Source organism: Notamacropus eugenii, chromosome 5, assembly GCF_028372415.1.
Source record: "Notamacropus eugenii isolate mMacEug1 chromosome 5, mMacEug1.pri_v2, whole genome shotgun sequence".
Lineage (NCBI taxonomy): Eukaryota > Metazoa > Chordata > Mammalia > Diprotodontia > Macropodidae > Notamacropus > Notamacropus eugenii.
The window spans coordinates 267,748,511-267,766,474 of record NC_092876.1 but is presented as its reverse complement, the minus strand read 5'-3'; the positions used below and the strand labels follow the sequence as shown (position 1 = coordinate 267,766,474).

Here is a 17,964-nt window from a genome sequence, read left to right as displayed (position 1 = left end):
TTCCCTAAAGGTTTTGCCTTCAAGCCACTTTTCTCTCTAGAGTTTTCTGACTTGGCAGCATTCACTTCCCTGGCTTCAGTTATCCCTTCTGCAGGGGACTAGCTCTAATGCTGTAACTAGTTGCCTCCTGGAGATCTGGACATATCAGTGGAGATAGGTCCCACTGGCATCTCAAAACTTCAAATGTCCAAAACTGAACTCATTCTTTCTCTAAAATATTCCTGCTTTCCTAGTATCCTTACCTCTGGATGATGCCACCATTCTCCCAGGTTTCTAACCTTATAATTATATTTTGTGGTTGTTTAGTTGTATTCATTCTTGTCTATTTGTGATGCCTTTTGGGGTTTTCTTGGCAAAGATACTAGAGTGGTTTGCCATTTCTTTCTCCAGCTCATTTGATAGATTAGAAAAGTGAGGTAAACAATGTTAAGTGATTTGTGCAGGGCCACACTGCTAATAAGTTTCTGAGACCCAATTTGAACTCAGGTCTTCCTGAATCCAGGCCCTGCATTCTATCCACTGTGCTATCTAGTTGCCCTAATTCCATTCAGTTGCCAAATTTTGTTGATTCCCACCTCTGAAAATTCTCTTGTCTCTTTCTTTCTTTTCATTTCTACTGCCCTCATCCTAGTTAAGACCCTCATCAGATCTGTTGTAGTAGCTTTTTAACTAGTCTTGCTCCTAGTCTTTCCACTCTATTCTGTCCATTATGCTGCTGCCAAAATGAGCTTCCTAACATACAAGTCTGATAAAGGAAACCTTCAGTAGCTCTGAATTACTTTTAAGGTAAAGCACAAACTCAGCCTGGTGTTTAATTGTTCCCCAGACCTCCTTTTCACACTTTGTGGGGTATCCCCCCCTGAAGTGGACTTTGTAGTTTTTGCCTCACAGCCTATACAAGGCTCAAATAAGAATATATGTAAAAGCATTTCTGCAAACTTAAAAGTGCTGAGTAAAAATTATTAGCATTGGTGAGGTGGCATGGCAGAATGTATTGAGTGTATTGTGTATGTATTGGATTCAGGAGGACTGATTTGAAATCTTGCTCCTGTCACTTTTACTAGCTGTGTGGCCATGGTTAAGTGACTTGAACTCTCTGAGCCTCTTTTTACTTCACTTGTGAAATAAGATAATATTGTCTTATCCTCCCTCCCAGGGTTGTTGTGAGGCTCAGCTGTGATGATGTGTATCAAGAACTTTTCAGACTTTAAAGGGCTACATTAAGTCAGCTGTTACCCTGTACTGTCCAATTCCTCCTCCAAAGAAAATTCCTCCCATATCTGGAGTCCTCTTCTTCCACATCTCTGCCTATTGAAATTCTTCTCTTCCTGGTCAAGCTCTCAGCTGCCACATTTTCCATGAAGAATCCCATCCAGCTGAAAGTAGTCTCTTCCCTCTCCCCTCCCACTTAGATTTCTTAGGACTCTTTATCTGGACATCTTCTTTACCTTACTGTGTTTTCCTTGTATCCTTATTTGTGTATACATCTTATTCCTTGAATTAGACTATAAACTTGCTAAGGGAAAGGACTGTGTCAAAGCTCATCTTTGTAGTTTCAGCTCCTAACAATGCCATGTGGGAAGAGGGAACTTAAGGCATGTTCATTAAATATGAGTGGGATGGTGAGTGAGAGGCTGTCACCTTTTACCTGAACTGTTGAAATTGGTTCAGTGGCCTGTCCTAAATCTCTTCTCTCCTCAATCCATCTTCCATGTAGCTACCAAAGTGATAGTCTGAAAGCAGAAGTTTGACTATATACCTTGATAAACTATAGTGGCTAACTCTCCACTAAGATCAAATACAACTTCCTCTGTTTGACCTTTCATAACCTGGCTCCAACCTATCTTTCTAGTCTTGTCATACATAATTCTCATTAAAACACCACATATCATATTTTGTCTGTCTCCTTGTCTTTCCTTATTTGGAAGGTACTGCCTAGCACATAGCACACAGTGCTTGGCAGTAGTAATAAATGCTTCTTGCTTGATTGATTTGAAAGGGCATGTTTTTAAGAGGAGTTGGAAAATTCAGAAAATACATCCCTTCCACATGGAAATTTTTCTGGAGATTAAATAGATATTCAAATAGCCCAGACATTTATGTCTGTGGCTAATGGTTAGTAGTTCTTAGGTAGAAGGTATTAGGGCTCGGCACCTGTACACTGTATCTGTTCTTAACATCTGTACAATGCAACTCTATATCATCAAATATGTTCATATTTGTGAAGAGTTTTATTTTGAGAATTCTGTAAAAAAGGAGTTCTTAATCTGAGCCCTATGATTTAAAAGATATTTCAATAACTTTGAATATAACTTTCTATACAATCCTACATAGTTTATTTTATGATTTTTAAAACATTCTGAAATGAGGTTGAGATAGGTAGGCTTCATCATCCTGTTAAAGGAGTCCATGATAAAAAAAAAACAAAACAGCTGTAGCCTCTCTTTAAAACATGAAGGAGGAAGAGTTGCCAGTGGGATTCATTAGTACTTGTGTGTTTCATTGATAGGGCTAAGACATAGAAAGGAGAGGAGAAAAGCGAATGAGAAGAGGAAAAAGTGAGACAGGAAAGAAGGTGCTCAATTTGGAAAATGAATACTCTTTGGGAAATGAATAGATGTGTTAGAGTTTTAGAGTTGGAAGTGATCATCAGGATCAATATATTTGCTAAAGCCAGATTGATTTTTCAACTTTCAAGTAATGAAAAAAAATGAGTGGAGGGAAGGAGGAAATCACTGACAACAGCACAACAGTCTCGCAGCTTGGGGACATAACTTGTAGGGAAAAGTGTTCTCAGTTTGTAGTGGCTAAAGTGTATTAGAAAACACTTCCTCTGAGCCGTTTTAAAAATTGGAGTGGAATGGGAAGGTGACTTTGGGGTATTTCAACACTGTAGTTTATTGGAAAATTTTTTTTATATTTAGTGTTTTTTTTTTAGTTTGTGCTGTTGAATTATGAAACATTTGCTCTAACAATAAGGTAATCTCTTTGAAAGCATCAGGGACTATTTTAGGTTTCTCTTAGTATTCCCAGACTCTACCAGAGTGCCTTGCACATAGCAAGCACTTAAATGCTTGTTGGATTGTTTTGGGAAACATGCTGCTCAGAAGTTGACTTCTTTTTTACTATTTTAATATTTAGTATAGTCAGTTTTTTAAAAATGGGGCCAGTTATCTCATGGGTCTGGGGAATTTCTAATGAAGAGACTTCCTCTGTACCTGTTTCCTTATATAAAATTGGGATAATCCACTTTCCTTATAGGGTGTTATGAGAATCAAATGAGTTAACATATAAAACACTTTGCAAATCATAAAGCACCATAGAAGTGCTAATTAGTAACTTTAGGTAGTAAGTAACCTGAGCCACTGAGAAGTTGTGACAGCTTTTCCTTTGGCTTATTACCCGTTTTTTATCTTCACCTTAAACTCCAATGAATGTCTTTACTCCTCAGTTCTTTCCCAGACCATCACTCCCACACTGGCTATACTCTCCTCCCTGCCTCCCTATCTCACCCTTGGTTAACCAGTTCAATTCTACATTAACTTCTACTCTTTCCTTTAGTCTTTATTCTATCACTGCTTCTGCCCTGCCAAGCTTTCAGCCTTGAATTATTCCCACCTTCTAAAACATGTGCTCCTATTGATATGCTACTGCATGGAGTTATAGAAAATCAGCTAGATAAACTCTATTGATAGGGTTATTCTGATTCCGTTCAAGGGCAAGTTATCAGGCTTGGGATATCATTTTCACCACAGCAAGGCAACCCTTTTAATCAGCCTTTATCTGTTCACTTTTTCATTTTACCTAAAGCCTCCATAACTCCCTCTGGACTTACCTTGTCAGCTGAGGACCTTGCCTAAATACTTCACTGAATAAATGGAAGCCTTTTACCAGAGTTCCCTTCTTTTCTCTCTCTGCCTCATCACTCTGATGCCTTCTCTCACTATCTTCATCGCTTTCTCACATGAAGAGATGACCTTTTAGTCAATGCAAATCCCCCTACTTGAACCCTTGATCTTATTCCATCTGTGTTCTCCAGCAGATTACCACCTCTGTCATCCTCACTTTCATTAATCTTCATCCTCTCCCTGTTTACTGGTTGCTTCTCTGTAGCCTACAAACAGGACCCATGGCTCCCTCATACTTAAAAAAGCCCCACTTGATCCAAACTTGTTGCCCATCCTGTATATCTCAGTAACTAACAATAATTACTAACATATTTGTAGCACTTTTGTCCCAGTTGGGGCAGCTGGATAGCACAGTGGATAATGTTGGGCAAATGCAGCTTCAAGTACTTACTAGCTGTGACCCTGGGCAAGTCACTTAACCTGTTTGTCTTATTAATCCATTGGAAAAGGAAATGGCAAACTACTCCAGGATCTTTTTCAAGAAAAGCTTTGTAAGAATGGATATTATTGTATCTCATTTTGCTCCCACAGATGTTCCTGGGAAATAGTAAAAGCTCCCAGGCTCTTGGGAGCTTGTGATAAGTTTATATATCCTGTTTTGCAGAGTTGGTGGTCAAGCACCTCTTGATTTCAGGGGAAATGGGATGGGATAAATACTTGGACCCAAGGGGTCATGCCAATGTCACCTCAAGGTGGAACTTTCCACCATTTTCTGATCATGGAATGCATGATGGGGGGGCACACTAAGGAGGGAGTATAAGTGGGAGTAATAAGGAAGAATGTAACCTTGAAGAGTCTGGACTAATCCTAACTCTGATGGGAGGTAACTAACAGACTAACAGTATTTAAGTCTGCTCTTGCTTCTGTATGGGGGAGGGGCATGTGTGTTCTTTTCTCGCTTTTCTCGGGAGCAGTGAAATAAACGCCTTTCTCTGCCCACTCTGTATCTGAGTTCTTTCCATGAGATTGTGTCTATCAGATGGATCATCGTGAGAGTTCAAAATCAGGGAAGCAGTGGGCTGTGGCAGCACACTTGGGCTTCCTACCTGACCTTTCCTGGGGAGTCCTGTGATCCCCACAGCTATATTTCTCATACCCCATAGACAGTCAGACGTGACTGAAGGACTGAACAACTACTCCAGTCACTGTGCTGAAGGCTTTACAGTTAATTTCTCATTTGATCTTCATTCACATCAACCCTTAGGAGGTAGATGTTACTATTATCTTTGTTCCACAGATGACATAACCGAGGCAGATGAAGTTTAAGTAACTAGCTCAAGGTCATATAGCTAGTATTTGAGCTCAGGTCATCCTGACTCCAAGCCCAGCATTCTGATTACAGTACCACCTAGCTGTTCTACTTTATTGAAACTGGCTTAACTCCTTAAGAAAATCTATGCTTAGTTTCTCCATTCTCTCTCTCTTCTAAATCTTCTGCAGTTTGGCTTTTTTCATACAACTGAAACTGCTCTCTACAAAATTATCTGTGATGTCTCCCAATCTTCATCCTTCTGGACCTTCTGTAACCTTTGACATGGTCATCTTTTTCTGCATTCTTTTTCCTCTCTGGGTTTTCATGACATAGCTCTACTCTGGTACTGGTCTGATTGTTCCTCAGTAGTCTTTCACTGAAGAATCACTTACCTGCCACCCCCTTCCTCCGTACCCCATATCCAGTGTGTTACTAAGTCTTGTTGATTCTGTTTTCCCAAAACTATCATAAGTTCCTTTCTCTTTGATGCTACCACCACGATGGTGCAAGCCTTTGTTACCTCACTTTGGACCATTGCAGTAATTCAGTTCAGTTTAGGAAGCATTAAATGCCTATTATATACCATTCCCTCTCCACAAAAAGTTTGCACACTAAAGAGGAAAGGCAGTACTCTTCTGGAAGGTCTCTACCACAGACTTCCAAGATCAAATGATAAAACAGTTTTCTCTTGCAAAAGGATGTAGGGAAAGGAGGGTCACAGGGAAGGGGATCACAGTGCTGGGAGGTCTGAAGCTAAGTCCCAGATGGAAGTGGCTGCTTTGTGAGTCAGTTCTGCTTTCGTTTGGAAGGTTTTAAATTTTTTTTATGATGTCTTTTGATGTGGCACAAGAGTGTGGGAGGGATGGGAGACTAGAATGCTGAGCCAAGAGGCAGGAGCTGAGACAGAGCACAGTACTGTAAAATTAGCATAGGTAGTTTTTTGGAATGCGATTTTTTTTCAGAATTCTTTATGGAAAGTTGAATTTTGCTTCTAAGGGATACATAAAGCAAGAACTTTTTGCATTTGCTTTTAAAGCCATTTATAACCTGACTTCTTTCTATCTAGTCTTCATACATTTTTCTTCCTTCCATATACTGTAGGATCCAAAGACACTGACTTCCTTGCTGTTCTTCTGTCAAGATAATCTGTCTCTCAGCTCCTTCTATTTTCTCTGGTGCTCTCTCATGCTTGGAATATTCTGCCTCCTTGTATTTGAATCCTGACTTTGTTCAAGTTTCAGCTAAAATCCTATCTTCTGTAAGAACACTTTCCTCTAAGATTAGCTCCATTATGTCTGTGTCTCTCTATATCTATCTTCTTGTATGTAGTCATTTTCATGTTATCTCCCTTTTAAGAATGTGCTTGCACGGACAGTACTATGCTTGGTGGACTATTTTTAATATAGAATAAAATTTCTAAGGCTGTATTAAGCCACTACCTTTGTTCAGGCCAGGTAAAATAAATCCAGTGGAGGAAAACACCTTTAAAATAATTGGAGATGAAGTTTTTTTGCAGTCTGATTGGTGAAAGATTTTAGTGAAGAACAATGGTATTGTTGTAGTTGATTCTGTTCCATTATAATTACTTTATTTATAGGTATGCTGTCAGTGCATGCCAAGAGTGTATGTGATATATCAATATATCACATGTAAATGCTTACATGTCTCTTTCGTGTCAAAAATATGCTATAACACTTTGTGTTAGGAATGCAGGTATGAAAATAACAAGTCTCTAAAGTATTCATGTGTATTGATAAGCCATTAAAATTTTCAGGTAAATTTGATAGTATCACTTTTATAATAATGTTCTAGTCTGTTCATTGACTCTGGATTGCTATTAGCTCTCTTTATTTCTGTGAAAATTGTTTTATAGTTGTATTTATGTAAACCCTATATATGTCTTGGTGCATTAAGTCCCAGTTGTTCAATGCATTTAGTATTTAAGTCACATTTCTTTTTATATGTCTTTCTGATTCTTACTAGTAATACACAGAAATTCAGATGATTTGTTAATTTATTTTTTAACATTGTATTGTGTTAAAGCAATCGTATCACTTTTTTGTTATTTCCTTAATTACTCTGCCAGCAGAAGATATAATTTTAGCTTCTTGTTTGACTTTGCTTATTTCCTTAATTTCTTTTTCTTGTTTTTTGCTCTAGCTTCTATTTCTGGGATTATGTAAAAAATGGTGAAAGTAAATTTTTTTGTTCCCAACTTATTGGGAAAATTTCCAGTGTTTTTGCATCACAAATTATATTAACTTTTAATTTTATATAAATTCATTTTACTCAAAAAAGTCTTTAATATTAGTGCTTTTAAGTTTTGTTTTTAAGTAAATGTCTTTTATCAGAGATCTTGATATGTTCATATGTTGTTATTTAGTTGTGTGGGGTTCTCTTGGCAAAGTTACTGGAGTGTTTACCATTTTCTTCTCCAGTGGATTAAGGCAAATAAATAGGTTAAGTGCCTCGTGTCACATATCTAGTGAATTTCTGATTCCTGATTTAAACTCAGGTCTGACTCCATGCCCTTCATTCTATTCAATGAGCCACCTAGCTGCCTCATATCTTGATATAATCACGTGTTGTTGTTTTTTTTGTTCTGTTATTCATATCATTTATTTTTTTTAAAAAAGAACTTTTTAAAATTTCATTTTTCTTAATTACTTGTAAAAAACAATTTTAACTCTCTTTTTTAAAAATAATTTTTGAGTTCCAAATTCCCCCTGTCCCTTCCCATCTCCATGAGAAGGGAAGCACTTTGATACAGAATATACGTGTGCAGGCATGTAAATCATTTCCATATTAGCCATGTTGCAAAAGAGAACACAGATCTCCCTACCCCATATACCATCCCCCCCCCCAAAAAAGAAAAAGAAAGTTTAAAAAGTAGGCTTTGATTTGCATCCAGACTCCATTAGTTCTTTCTGTAAAGATAGCTAGCATTTTTCATTATAAGCCCTTCATAATTGTCTTGTATCATTGTATTGCTGAGAATAGCTGTCATTCACAGTTGATCATCATACATTATTACTGTTACTGTGTACAATTATCTGGTTCTCCTCACTTCACTTTGCATCAGTTCATATAAGTCTTCCTAGATTTTTTTGAAGCCATCCTATCTTGCTTGTCATTTCTTATTGAACAACAGTATTCTGTCCCTGCCATGTACTACAACTTGTTCAGCCATTCCCCAACTGGTGATCATCCCTTTATTTTCCAATTCTTTGCCATTTCTAAAAGACCTGCTATAAATATTTTGTACATATAGGACCTTTTCCATTTTCTTAAGTCTCTTAGTAGCAGTATTGCTGAGATCAAAGAATAAGCAGTTTTGTAGCACTTTGGGCACAGTTCCAGATTTAACCATATTATTTATGATGCTAATGATCTTAATGAATCATTTCTGCATTCATGTTATATAAACTCTAACTTTGTCTTAATGAATAATTTTTGTACTTTCTTTGATAATATTTAATATTTTTATATTAATATTAGTAATATTCTATTGCTCTTTTCTTTGCTTTATCCCTGTCTGGTTTAGGAATCAGGACTGTTTGTATCGTACAGCTTCGCGTAGAGGATTGCCTTTCTCTTTTTAAAAGCAGTTTATCCAGCATAAGGATTTTTAAGTTTCTGGTTGAACTCACTGATAAACTTGTCTAATTATGGATTTTCCCTCCTACCCCTCTTCTCCCCCCCTCCCCCGTTGGAGTTCATTTCTGACTTGTCTGATTTCTCTTGCTGAAATCACATTGTTTAGGTTATCCATTTCCAGTTTTGTTGATTTTGATGCTTACATTTGTTTAGAAATTATCCTGTTTTGTTTGTCGTTAGGTTTGTGACCATGTAATTCTGTATAGTAGTTTAATGTTTCTTTTATTTCCTCTCCACTTTTGAATGCATACTCAATTAATTTTGCTAATTTGATATTCCTGGATTTGGAATTAGAGAACCTGGGTTTCAATCCCTTTTTCGTTAGTACCTGTATGACCTTCATGTGTTTGTCATTTAAATTCTTTAGGCCCCAATTTGTTCATTTATTCATATATGAAATGATGGCAGGTGGATTAGATGAACTTCAAGCTCACTTATGGTTCTAGGTCTATGAGCCTGTGAAGTCATTAATAGAAATATGCAACAAAAGTAAGCAAGAGAACATGACCAAGGACAGATCCCTGGGGCACTCCATTAAAAGGTCTTTCTCCAGCTTGATATGGAGTTGTTCTGAACTATTCTTTTTGTCTGAGCATTTTAACCAGTTTGGAATATACCTTACTGGCCTATCATATAGCCCACATTTCTCTATGTAGAGGTGTTTTGAGATAGTAAGTACATAGATGACTGGACTTGGAGTCAGGAAGATAAGAATTTGAAGCCCACCTGACAGTGAGCTATGTGACCACAGGGGCAAGTTAACTTAAACTCCTTGAATCAGTTTCCTCATCAGTAAGATGAGGATAATAATAACCTTATGGTGTCTTCTTCATAGAGTTGTTATGAGGCATAAGTTAGATAAAGTCTGTAAAACACTTTACTGACTTTGAAAGACATATAAATATATGTTATTAATCATGTATAGAGGTGTGGCAAAATATAGTCAGATTCCTGGGCAGAATCTAGGTACAGAGTATCTATTATTTCTGTGACCCATCACCTACCAGGTTAGCAAACTTGCCAAAAGGATAAATTATTTGTTTGACTTGTTCTTGATGAGCCCATGAAGTTTTTTTTAGTTCTCTCTCTTCCTTATTCTAATAAGCCATGACCATAATAATATATTTATGTTATAGAATTTTGCCAAAAATCGTAAGTTAAGATCATTGGTCTGTACTTTGAAGAATCTAGTTTTTTTCCTTTACTAAAAAAATGGACTGAAATTTGCTACCTCTAGTCCTATGCACCTCTTCCATTGAACTTGAAGTTTTGACTGGTGACTCCACTACTATTGAGTGAATGGATCAGTTGAGGAAAAACTTAAGCAAGAGGACAGACATGTTCTTTTTGCAAAAGTGGAATGAAGGATTGTTGTCTCGCAAAATGTACCTCTTGGCTATTGGCTTTTTTTTTGGAGAGCAGTTTCGAAGGACTCCTTTATCTGAAATGAAAGATCTCAAAAAGCTTCTGAAAGATCTAAGACCTTCCCTGGGAGAAGAAGGTGGGGAAAGGTGAAAATGCTGATTTTAATAGGAGGGGCTGCTGCTTAGGAGTTTAAAATGCAAATTTTTATTTTCAGTTTTCATATGAAAAACTGTATTCTATCAATTAATCAAAAAGCATTAAATGCTCCCACATTGGGAATCCTAAATACCAGCAAAAGGAAAGACAGTTCCTCCCCTCAAGGAGTTTGCATTCTAATGGGAGAAAACTCCACATGTAAAGTAGTTGAATAGGTTTTTGTGCTTCTGGATCCTTTTGAGGTGTAAGCCTTCTTAGTGGTATGGTTATACAAAGTTAGTGATTTTGTGGTTATAGTTCCAAATTGTCTTCCCAGGATAGTTGGACCACTTCCCAACTTTACAAATAGTTCAGAGGAATAGTGTGACTGTCCTCCAGAATTTGCCATTTTCATCAATCTTATGCTTCTGAGGTAGTTGTTTAGTTTTCCCTTTTTGAACAAGTGGAGCGGTAAAGTCATTGTTCTTAATCTCTGCGGGAATAAATGTCACTGTCTAGTCCATCCTTCTTTGTCACGAATTCTGATTTATTCACTAGAACAAGTCAGAAAGTAGATGCAAATAAGGTTCAAAATGTACTTTTTTGTTATGAAAATATCATTGTTTCCAGAAATAAATGGGTATTGTTCAGAATTGTGCTGGACTATTTGTCCTCAAAGAACAGCAACTGCTATGATGTGATGATATGGTACTCCACATATTTAACATGAAAACAAATGCAATAGGAACATATTTGGGAAATTTGGGGGAGGCCATTGAAAGCAGTGACTGAGTAATTTCTGAACATTCTTGTCAACAGTGCCTTGCACATGTTTTCAAGAAATAATTTGTTGGTTGAATGAAACATTCAAAAGAATATTCATTATGTGAAATTTTCTATAGGCTGAATAGGAAGGAGTGGGTAAATGTTTGGCAAAAACAAAAACATAGCCTGTTGTTGAACTTAGAAGTTTCCTCAAAAGTCTTCATATTTCTGGTGTTTCTTCTGTAGCAAAATATGACTAATATTGTTTGATGAGATATTATGTTCCCTTTTTTTCCTTCTCCCTTTCCTTTTCCCCTTCCCTTTAGTGATCTTGGATGTCATTTTTTTTGTTGAACTAGTTTAATTTATATTTTAAAATAGTATTTAAATAAATATAGACTGAAATTTCAAGTTAATTATGTGAAGTTATGCTTAAAACCTAGAACCAAAGGTTTTGTTTATTCTTTTCTTACAGTTTTATTAATCTTCTCAAATTCTTTCCTACCTTCCTTTCTCAGTTGAAATTGGATATAAAAATGGAATTTTAAAGCTAGAAAGGACATTACATATAGATTATTCCTTTAAGCACAAATGGAACTTTCCTTCCAAGGCAGTCCGTTCTATTTTTAGTAAATGCCTGATTATTAGGAGTTTCTCTCTGTGTTGCTATCTCTACCTCCATACAGCCTCTAGTCCAGGCCTGCACAACATAACGCTCACTTGTGCAGGGTAAAGCATTTTGTGCAGGCCAAAGAATTTCTGGTAGTCAGTCCGCCTAAAACACATAGGGTTGCCAGGCCACTTGCTCCTATTTCTCACGTGACTTGAGGCAACCACCCATTGTTTGTCTCTCCTCTAGCTTATCTGTGACCTGAAGAAGTTTAGCCTATTTTAATTTTGGCCCCTACCTACTACCAAGTTGTGCAGATCTGCTCTAGTCAGTTGTTTGTCCTTCAGAATAAACCTTAACTATACTTCCATAAAACAGTCATTTAAATATTTCGATAATCATAAGAGTCAGGATTACCTAATTCAGATCTTGCCTCTGATACTTAGCTGTGTGACCCTGGGAAAGTTTCATTTAACTTCTCTGAACTTTTGATTCCTCATCTGTAATATCAGAAGGTTGGACTATTTGACCTCTAATGGATTTTATACTTATGATCTTATTCTTTTTGCCATTTTTCCCCATGTTAAAACTTTCACTTTAATTGTTCACTATGCCATTAATTTAGGCTTTCAAAGACCCACATGAATCAATAGGGGGAAAGGGAACCAGCATTTATATAGTGCCTACTATTTGCCAGGTACTGTATTAAGTGTTTTACGGCTATTATCTCATTTGGTCCTCACAACATAACCATTTGACATTGAGGCATCTGAGGCAGATGGTGATGAAGTGATTTGCCCAGTGTCACACAAATAGCTGTCTGAAGCTGAATTTGAACTGTTTTTCCTAACTCTGGACCTCTATTCACTGTGCCGCCTGCCTCCTAGTATGCATTATTATAATTCCTAATTGATTACAGACAGATGAAGTTGGAGTATCATCCTAACTTTAGACAGACTCATACATCAGTTTGACTGCAGGGTGTTAAATTTTTTGTTCAGGGAAACTCTTAAAAACTAAGAGCTATGTTGTAGAAGATTTTTAATCTGAGCATCCACCCATATAAAGTTGGAGATCCTCAGAGTACTTTGTTTTAAATTTAACAATCATGATAAAAATGACTGAATAAATCAAATAAGGATTCAAATTTTAGAATAGTAAAATAATAGAATCCAACCAGCTATTTATATTTTGAAAAAAAGAAACATGTAAACTTCCACAAAATAACAGATGTCAGCTTATTTGCTCCATAACCATCTGGTTTATTTTCCTTCTATGCACTTAAAGAATTTGGAGTTGGGATGGTTTTTTGCTCATTTTATAGATGAAGATACTGAGGTCTCTAGAGGTAAATGACTTGACCAAAGTCACACAAAGCTGGGATTTGAACCTAGGTCCTCTCATTTCTAATTCACAGCTTTTTGCTTTGTTATGTATTATCTTCATTTTTTTAATTTGGTTTGTGCCTACCTGGCAAGTGTTAAATTTTGTACTGCTTCTTAGGTTGCTTTCTAAATAATCCTAAATTTTGTAATTGCTAGCAAAGTCTCAAATCTTCAGGTGTGATATCTACAGACTTGGGGTATATTGTCTGAAAGGATTATTTTGACCAACTCTTACCAACCTGCCTGTATCTACTCTTCGCCCCCCCAATTGGGTGCTTTTCTTTATTGCTTATATAGGCACTGCTTTTTCTTGGGAATACCACCTATGCTGATTCCCAAGCTCAGTTTGATGATGTTTCCCCTTGCGGTAGTGTAAGTTGAGCAAATTTGTAATTGAACAATTTGAGAGTCGTTGGCAAGATAAGTAACAGTGTCCTAGTGTGAAAAGAACATAGGACTAGAGTTTTAATATCTAGTTTTTTAGAATCAACTTTAACATTTAATGGTTTATGACTTTGACAGTCTTCATTGTGTTTCATCATTGTGTTATAACCAATAATCTACATGTATAATATCACGAACTCTAATGTCTAACTGAAAGTGCTTTGAAAACCAAAACTATAACCTAAAGATGGTAAAGTGGGGGTGGGGGGGAGCGGAAATATATGGTAGTAGTAATAGTATTTTTTAAGAATCCAGCACTTTCTCATGGGATTTCTGCCCAGAGTGCCATACTGTTGTCTTGAATGTAGTGGAAATTCCTCTTCTCACAGGCCAGACCATAACATCCCAGCATGGTATTATTCCTCATTGGAATTGGAAACAGAAATTATTTTACATTGTGACTGAACTACCTGAAGTATACCCCTGTTGGTATTTAGCCAGGTTTTTGACGTCTGACTTAAGAAATCATCATTTGTAAATGGGCAAAGTAATTTCTCAGTTGCAGGCAAGGGATTTAGTGCAAACTTAAGGAAACACAACCCTTTAAAGATAAAAACTTCCTGTGGTTGAAGAAACCCCAGTACTTATACATATGGAACTGCTGGAGAACTAATCTCTTTACCTTTGTGGCTAGAAACTTTATTTTTCCTACTGGTTACATTTTACATTTTCTTGTTTCAGGTGATTTTCTTTGTAATAGAATCAGTCTTAACACAAAGCCCCAGAGGGTAGTGTTTTTATCTTATTCAGTTCTGTTCTCTCCCCTTGTCCTTCAATAAATATATGTTAATTGAATAAGTGAGTGATTATTGAATAAGTGAATATACTTGGATACTTAAATATGTATTTCTTCACAGATATTGAAGCACAGATTCGAGAAATCCAAGGGAAGAAGGCAGCTCTTGATGAAGATCAAGGAGTTGGCCTTGATTCTACAGGTTATTATGACCAAGAAATTTATGGTGGTAATGACAGCAGATTTGCTGGCTATGTGACATCAATTGCTGCAACTGAATTAGAAGATGTAAGTTTAAAATATAGTTATCTTTTTGTTGATTTGGAAGGAGCAAAATAAGCGATTTCCTCTTTGTTTATGACATGTTACAGAAGACTGTCGTTTTATGTTAGTTGAGAATATGGCTAACTTTTCTGTGGGACATAATTATTTAAACCTATTTGCTTTGATTATAAGAGTTTTAGTTTTATTTTAAATGTTTCTGTAAGCTTTAAGGTAGAAGGGGGTAAAGAAAGTATAGTTATTTTTTTCACCTCATTTAAAAAATACTGTCATATTACTTGCTTATTCTTTTAAGTTGAAATTACTTTTTATGTAGTTTTGAGTATTTTTTCATGGGAGAAATTTTTGGTTGATACTTAAAAATGAAAAGTCAGTTGTCACAAATGGGCACTTGGGCTTTCCACAATTGTTAGGTGACTGTATTCTCATACTCCTAGACAGTAAGATTCTTGTTTTGTGTAATTGAGACTGAAGGAAATAATGTTATGCATCAGAAATAATGTTTGAGAGATTACAAAGGAATGTCAGAGTTTTATAATATTTAAATATATTCCTCATTGTAGTTGAAGTAAGAAAAAAGGCATGAAAATATCAGTTTTGAATTCGTCTATTCTGTGTACATCCCTTCTACTTTTAAATTAATTGAGACATTTTGTTGCAAACATTTTTTTTTTTGGTGGTAGGATGATGATGACTATTCCTCATCTACTAGCCTGCTTGGCCAGAAGAAGTCAGGATACCAACCCACAGTGGCATTGCTTAATGACATACCACAGTCAACAGAACAGGTAACATTTTCTTTCTTTTATTTAGCTTTTAAAAAATGTCTTGAATTGAGAATTTTACATTTATAAACTGAACTTCTTGAAGATATAAGGTATGCAAAAATGGATATTTGTTTTGAACCCTTTGCTTTATTCAAACTTTTTTTCCTCAGTGGACGTTTTATGGTTTTAAAAATAGGTAATTTAAGGATATAAAGGATATAAAAGTTGATTAATTATGGATTCTTTATTTCTGTAGTATGACCCATTTGCTGAACACCGCCCTCCAAAGATTGCAGACCGTGAAGATGAATATAAAAAGCACAGGCGAACTATGATAATTTCTCCAGAGCGTCTTGATCCTTTTGCAGATGGTAATTCACTCCCACTTTTCTATAAGTCTTGTAAAATTTATTTGTATGAAGTTGTCTTTAGCCCTTTGATTTTTTTTGGCATGCTTATGAATTTAGTTTTTCTTTTTAAACAGCCCCTTATTATAGATTTGTATAGATTTTGAAATCACAGATGCCATATTCTTCATGTTTATAATGCAAGTTTTCTTTCTAGGTAGAAGGACGAGAAAATAATGAGCCAATGCCATAGAAACGCAAAGGGTTAAAGGTTTTTCTTTTCATTTTGTTTTGGGTTACGCATACTATACTTTGAACAAATGTGTGTGTTCCTGCTCAAAATACTTTCAAGTCTTTGAAAACTTTGAAAGTTTTCATTTCCAAATCATTGAATTTTACAATTATTTTTGAAATACTATTTTCTCAGCATAGAGCTCATTGCTCTAATCATAGCTCAGTAATGCACCTACTTTGCTTTAAGCATTCCTAAGTTAAAACAAAAGTATATGTACAAAGACTTGGATCCTTTTAATAGTTGGAGTCTGTTTTGCTAATTTTAGTATGCAAGTCAGTTCAAGGGGCATAGTGGGCCTGATGGAAGCTTTCCTCAGGTGAGTGAGTTTCACAATCAAAATAAGGTGCCTGTTTCTTAAAATTAGACTCTGTTGCAGGTTTTACAAATTAGAATTTCTGCCTGCATGAATTAGTAGGGATATTTTTTTACTTGCTTAATTGTAATTGATTTAAACATGTATGTCAGAATTCACAGGCCCATACTAACTGTCCTTAATTTCTTTCCTACAGCAGTACTGCTATATGCCAGTCCTGTCTGCATTCTTAAGGGTGCAGTTCAACACATCCTGTGTAGATTATGGTGAAAAAGTATTCCAAAGGAAGTCTTATCAAAGCTAGTGTCAGAATGACACTGCCAATTGGGCATGGTCTTCAGCATAGAAAATGTTAGAGAATTTCGTTCCCCCCCCCACCCCCAAATTGTGATGGCTATACTATTTGTATAGCACATTTTCCCATTTCTAAGAGTAGTGTGCCTCCATGCATCTTGTTCTTATTGGGCTTCTTTAAAATATTTTGAAGTTTAAAGAACAAATAATGAAATTTCAGGAATAGAATTATACATCTCATTGTACACAACTCTTTTTGTGTGTATATATCATAGTAGTTGTAGATGTATCATATTTCAAGTTATTTGTAATTATGCTTCCATAAGAGAAAATATTAAAATTTTCTGCAATGTGTCATGGAAATAAAAACAAAAGAAGCCCTCTTATAACATGGCACTTGAATACAAATGTAGAAGTGTTTGAATCAGATATGCCAAAGTATAACTGTATTCTAGACCTTTATGTGATGCACTGATATAGGCTTAGTTAATGAAAGTCAGGATTTCAACAGCTTGCACAGGTAATGTTTTGAATATAAATATCTATCCAAAGTGTTACTAATGGTAAAGAGATAATTTTCTAGGCTGCTATTCTGCTGCTTGAAGTCAGAACTGCTGGTGGAGACAAAGGCACGAAAGTGTACGTATTCCGGATTAGCAACCCAGGAACCCATCACTTCTGAAGACTCTTAACTGTGTTTTGTCATTTTATTGTTTTATCTGCATTAAAGTACTTGTTTTAAACTGCAGTAGTTATGTTTGTGTTCAAACAGGTTAAATTGATCAGCAAACTCAATAAAAAGTAAGATGTGTAATTATTAAAGTTTTTGATTTAAAAAAAAGTAAAATTAAGTGATTATGAAATAACATATTATTAGATCAGGGCAGATAAATCATTTGAATTTAATTATTTTTTATTCATTGTGCTCCTGTCCTGTTGCTGTTATTTTCTGCAGGAGGCAAGACACCTGATCCTAAAATGAATGCTAGGACATATATGGATGTTATGCGAGAACAGCATTTGACTAAAGAGGAGGTCTGTAAATTTTTTTCTCATAATTTTATGATTATGGTTATAGGGATTAATAAAGGAGATTAATATTAAGATAATTTATAGTATGTTAAACATAATAGTTTAAAAATTATACTATGCTTTATACAATTTTAGAAGAAAGATCGTTCTGAAAAATAGAAATTGTACTGACTTTTTATGGACAGAGAAGACTGATTGAAGCCATGCTTCCAGAAAGAACCTTTTTCAACATGTGAAGTGTCTTTCCCTAGTATGGGTGTGATGATGGTTGGAAGAGATTATTTTGTTATCTAGAGAGGGAGAGAGTGGACCAAAAGAAACATAAGGGAAGGATAAAGAAAGGGAAGATTGAAGATGCATTATGAAATATAGGATGT

General features: G+C 35.8%; 1 protein-coding gene across 6 annotated transcripts in view; it reads left to right on the top strand.

Annotated features, from left to right (window-relative positions):
• Nucleotides 1-17,964, top strand: part of SF3B1 (splicing factor 3b subunit 1) — a 46,372-nt gene that overhangs the window by 5,565 nt on the left and 22,843 nt on the right. For 3 of the 6 annotated variants that reach the window (XR_011967746.1, XM_072612778.1, XM_072612780.1), the window contains exons 2-5: nucleotides 14,379-14,545; nucleotides 15,223-15,327; nucleotides 15,563-15,677; nucleotides 17,511-17,590. Coding sequence is in view for 4 of the 6 variants with exons in the window: in XM_072612778.1 (XP_072468879.1) it covers nucleotides 14,379-14,545; nucleotides 15,223-15,327; nucleotides 15,563-15,677; nucleotides 17,511-17,590 (467 nt within the window). In the remaining 2 variants the exon portion in view is untranslated. Of the gene's footprint in view, nucleotides 1-14,378; nucleotides 14,546-15,222; nucleotides 15,328-15,562; nucleotides 15,678-17,066; nucleotides 17,304-17,510; nucleotides 17,591-17,964 lie in introns of those variants that run through there. The other 3 variants (XR_011967747.1, XM_072612781.1, XM_072612779.1) reach the window with 3 other exon arrangements.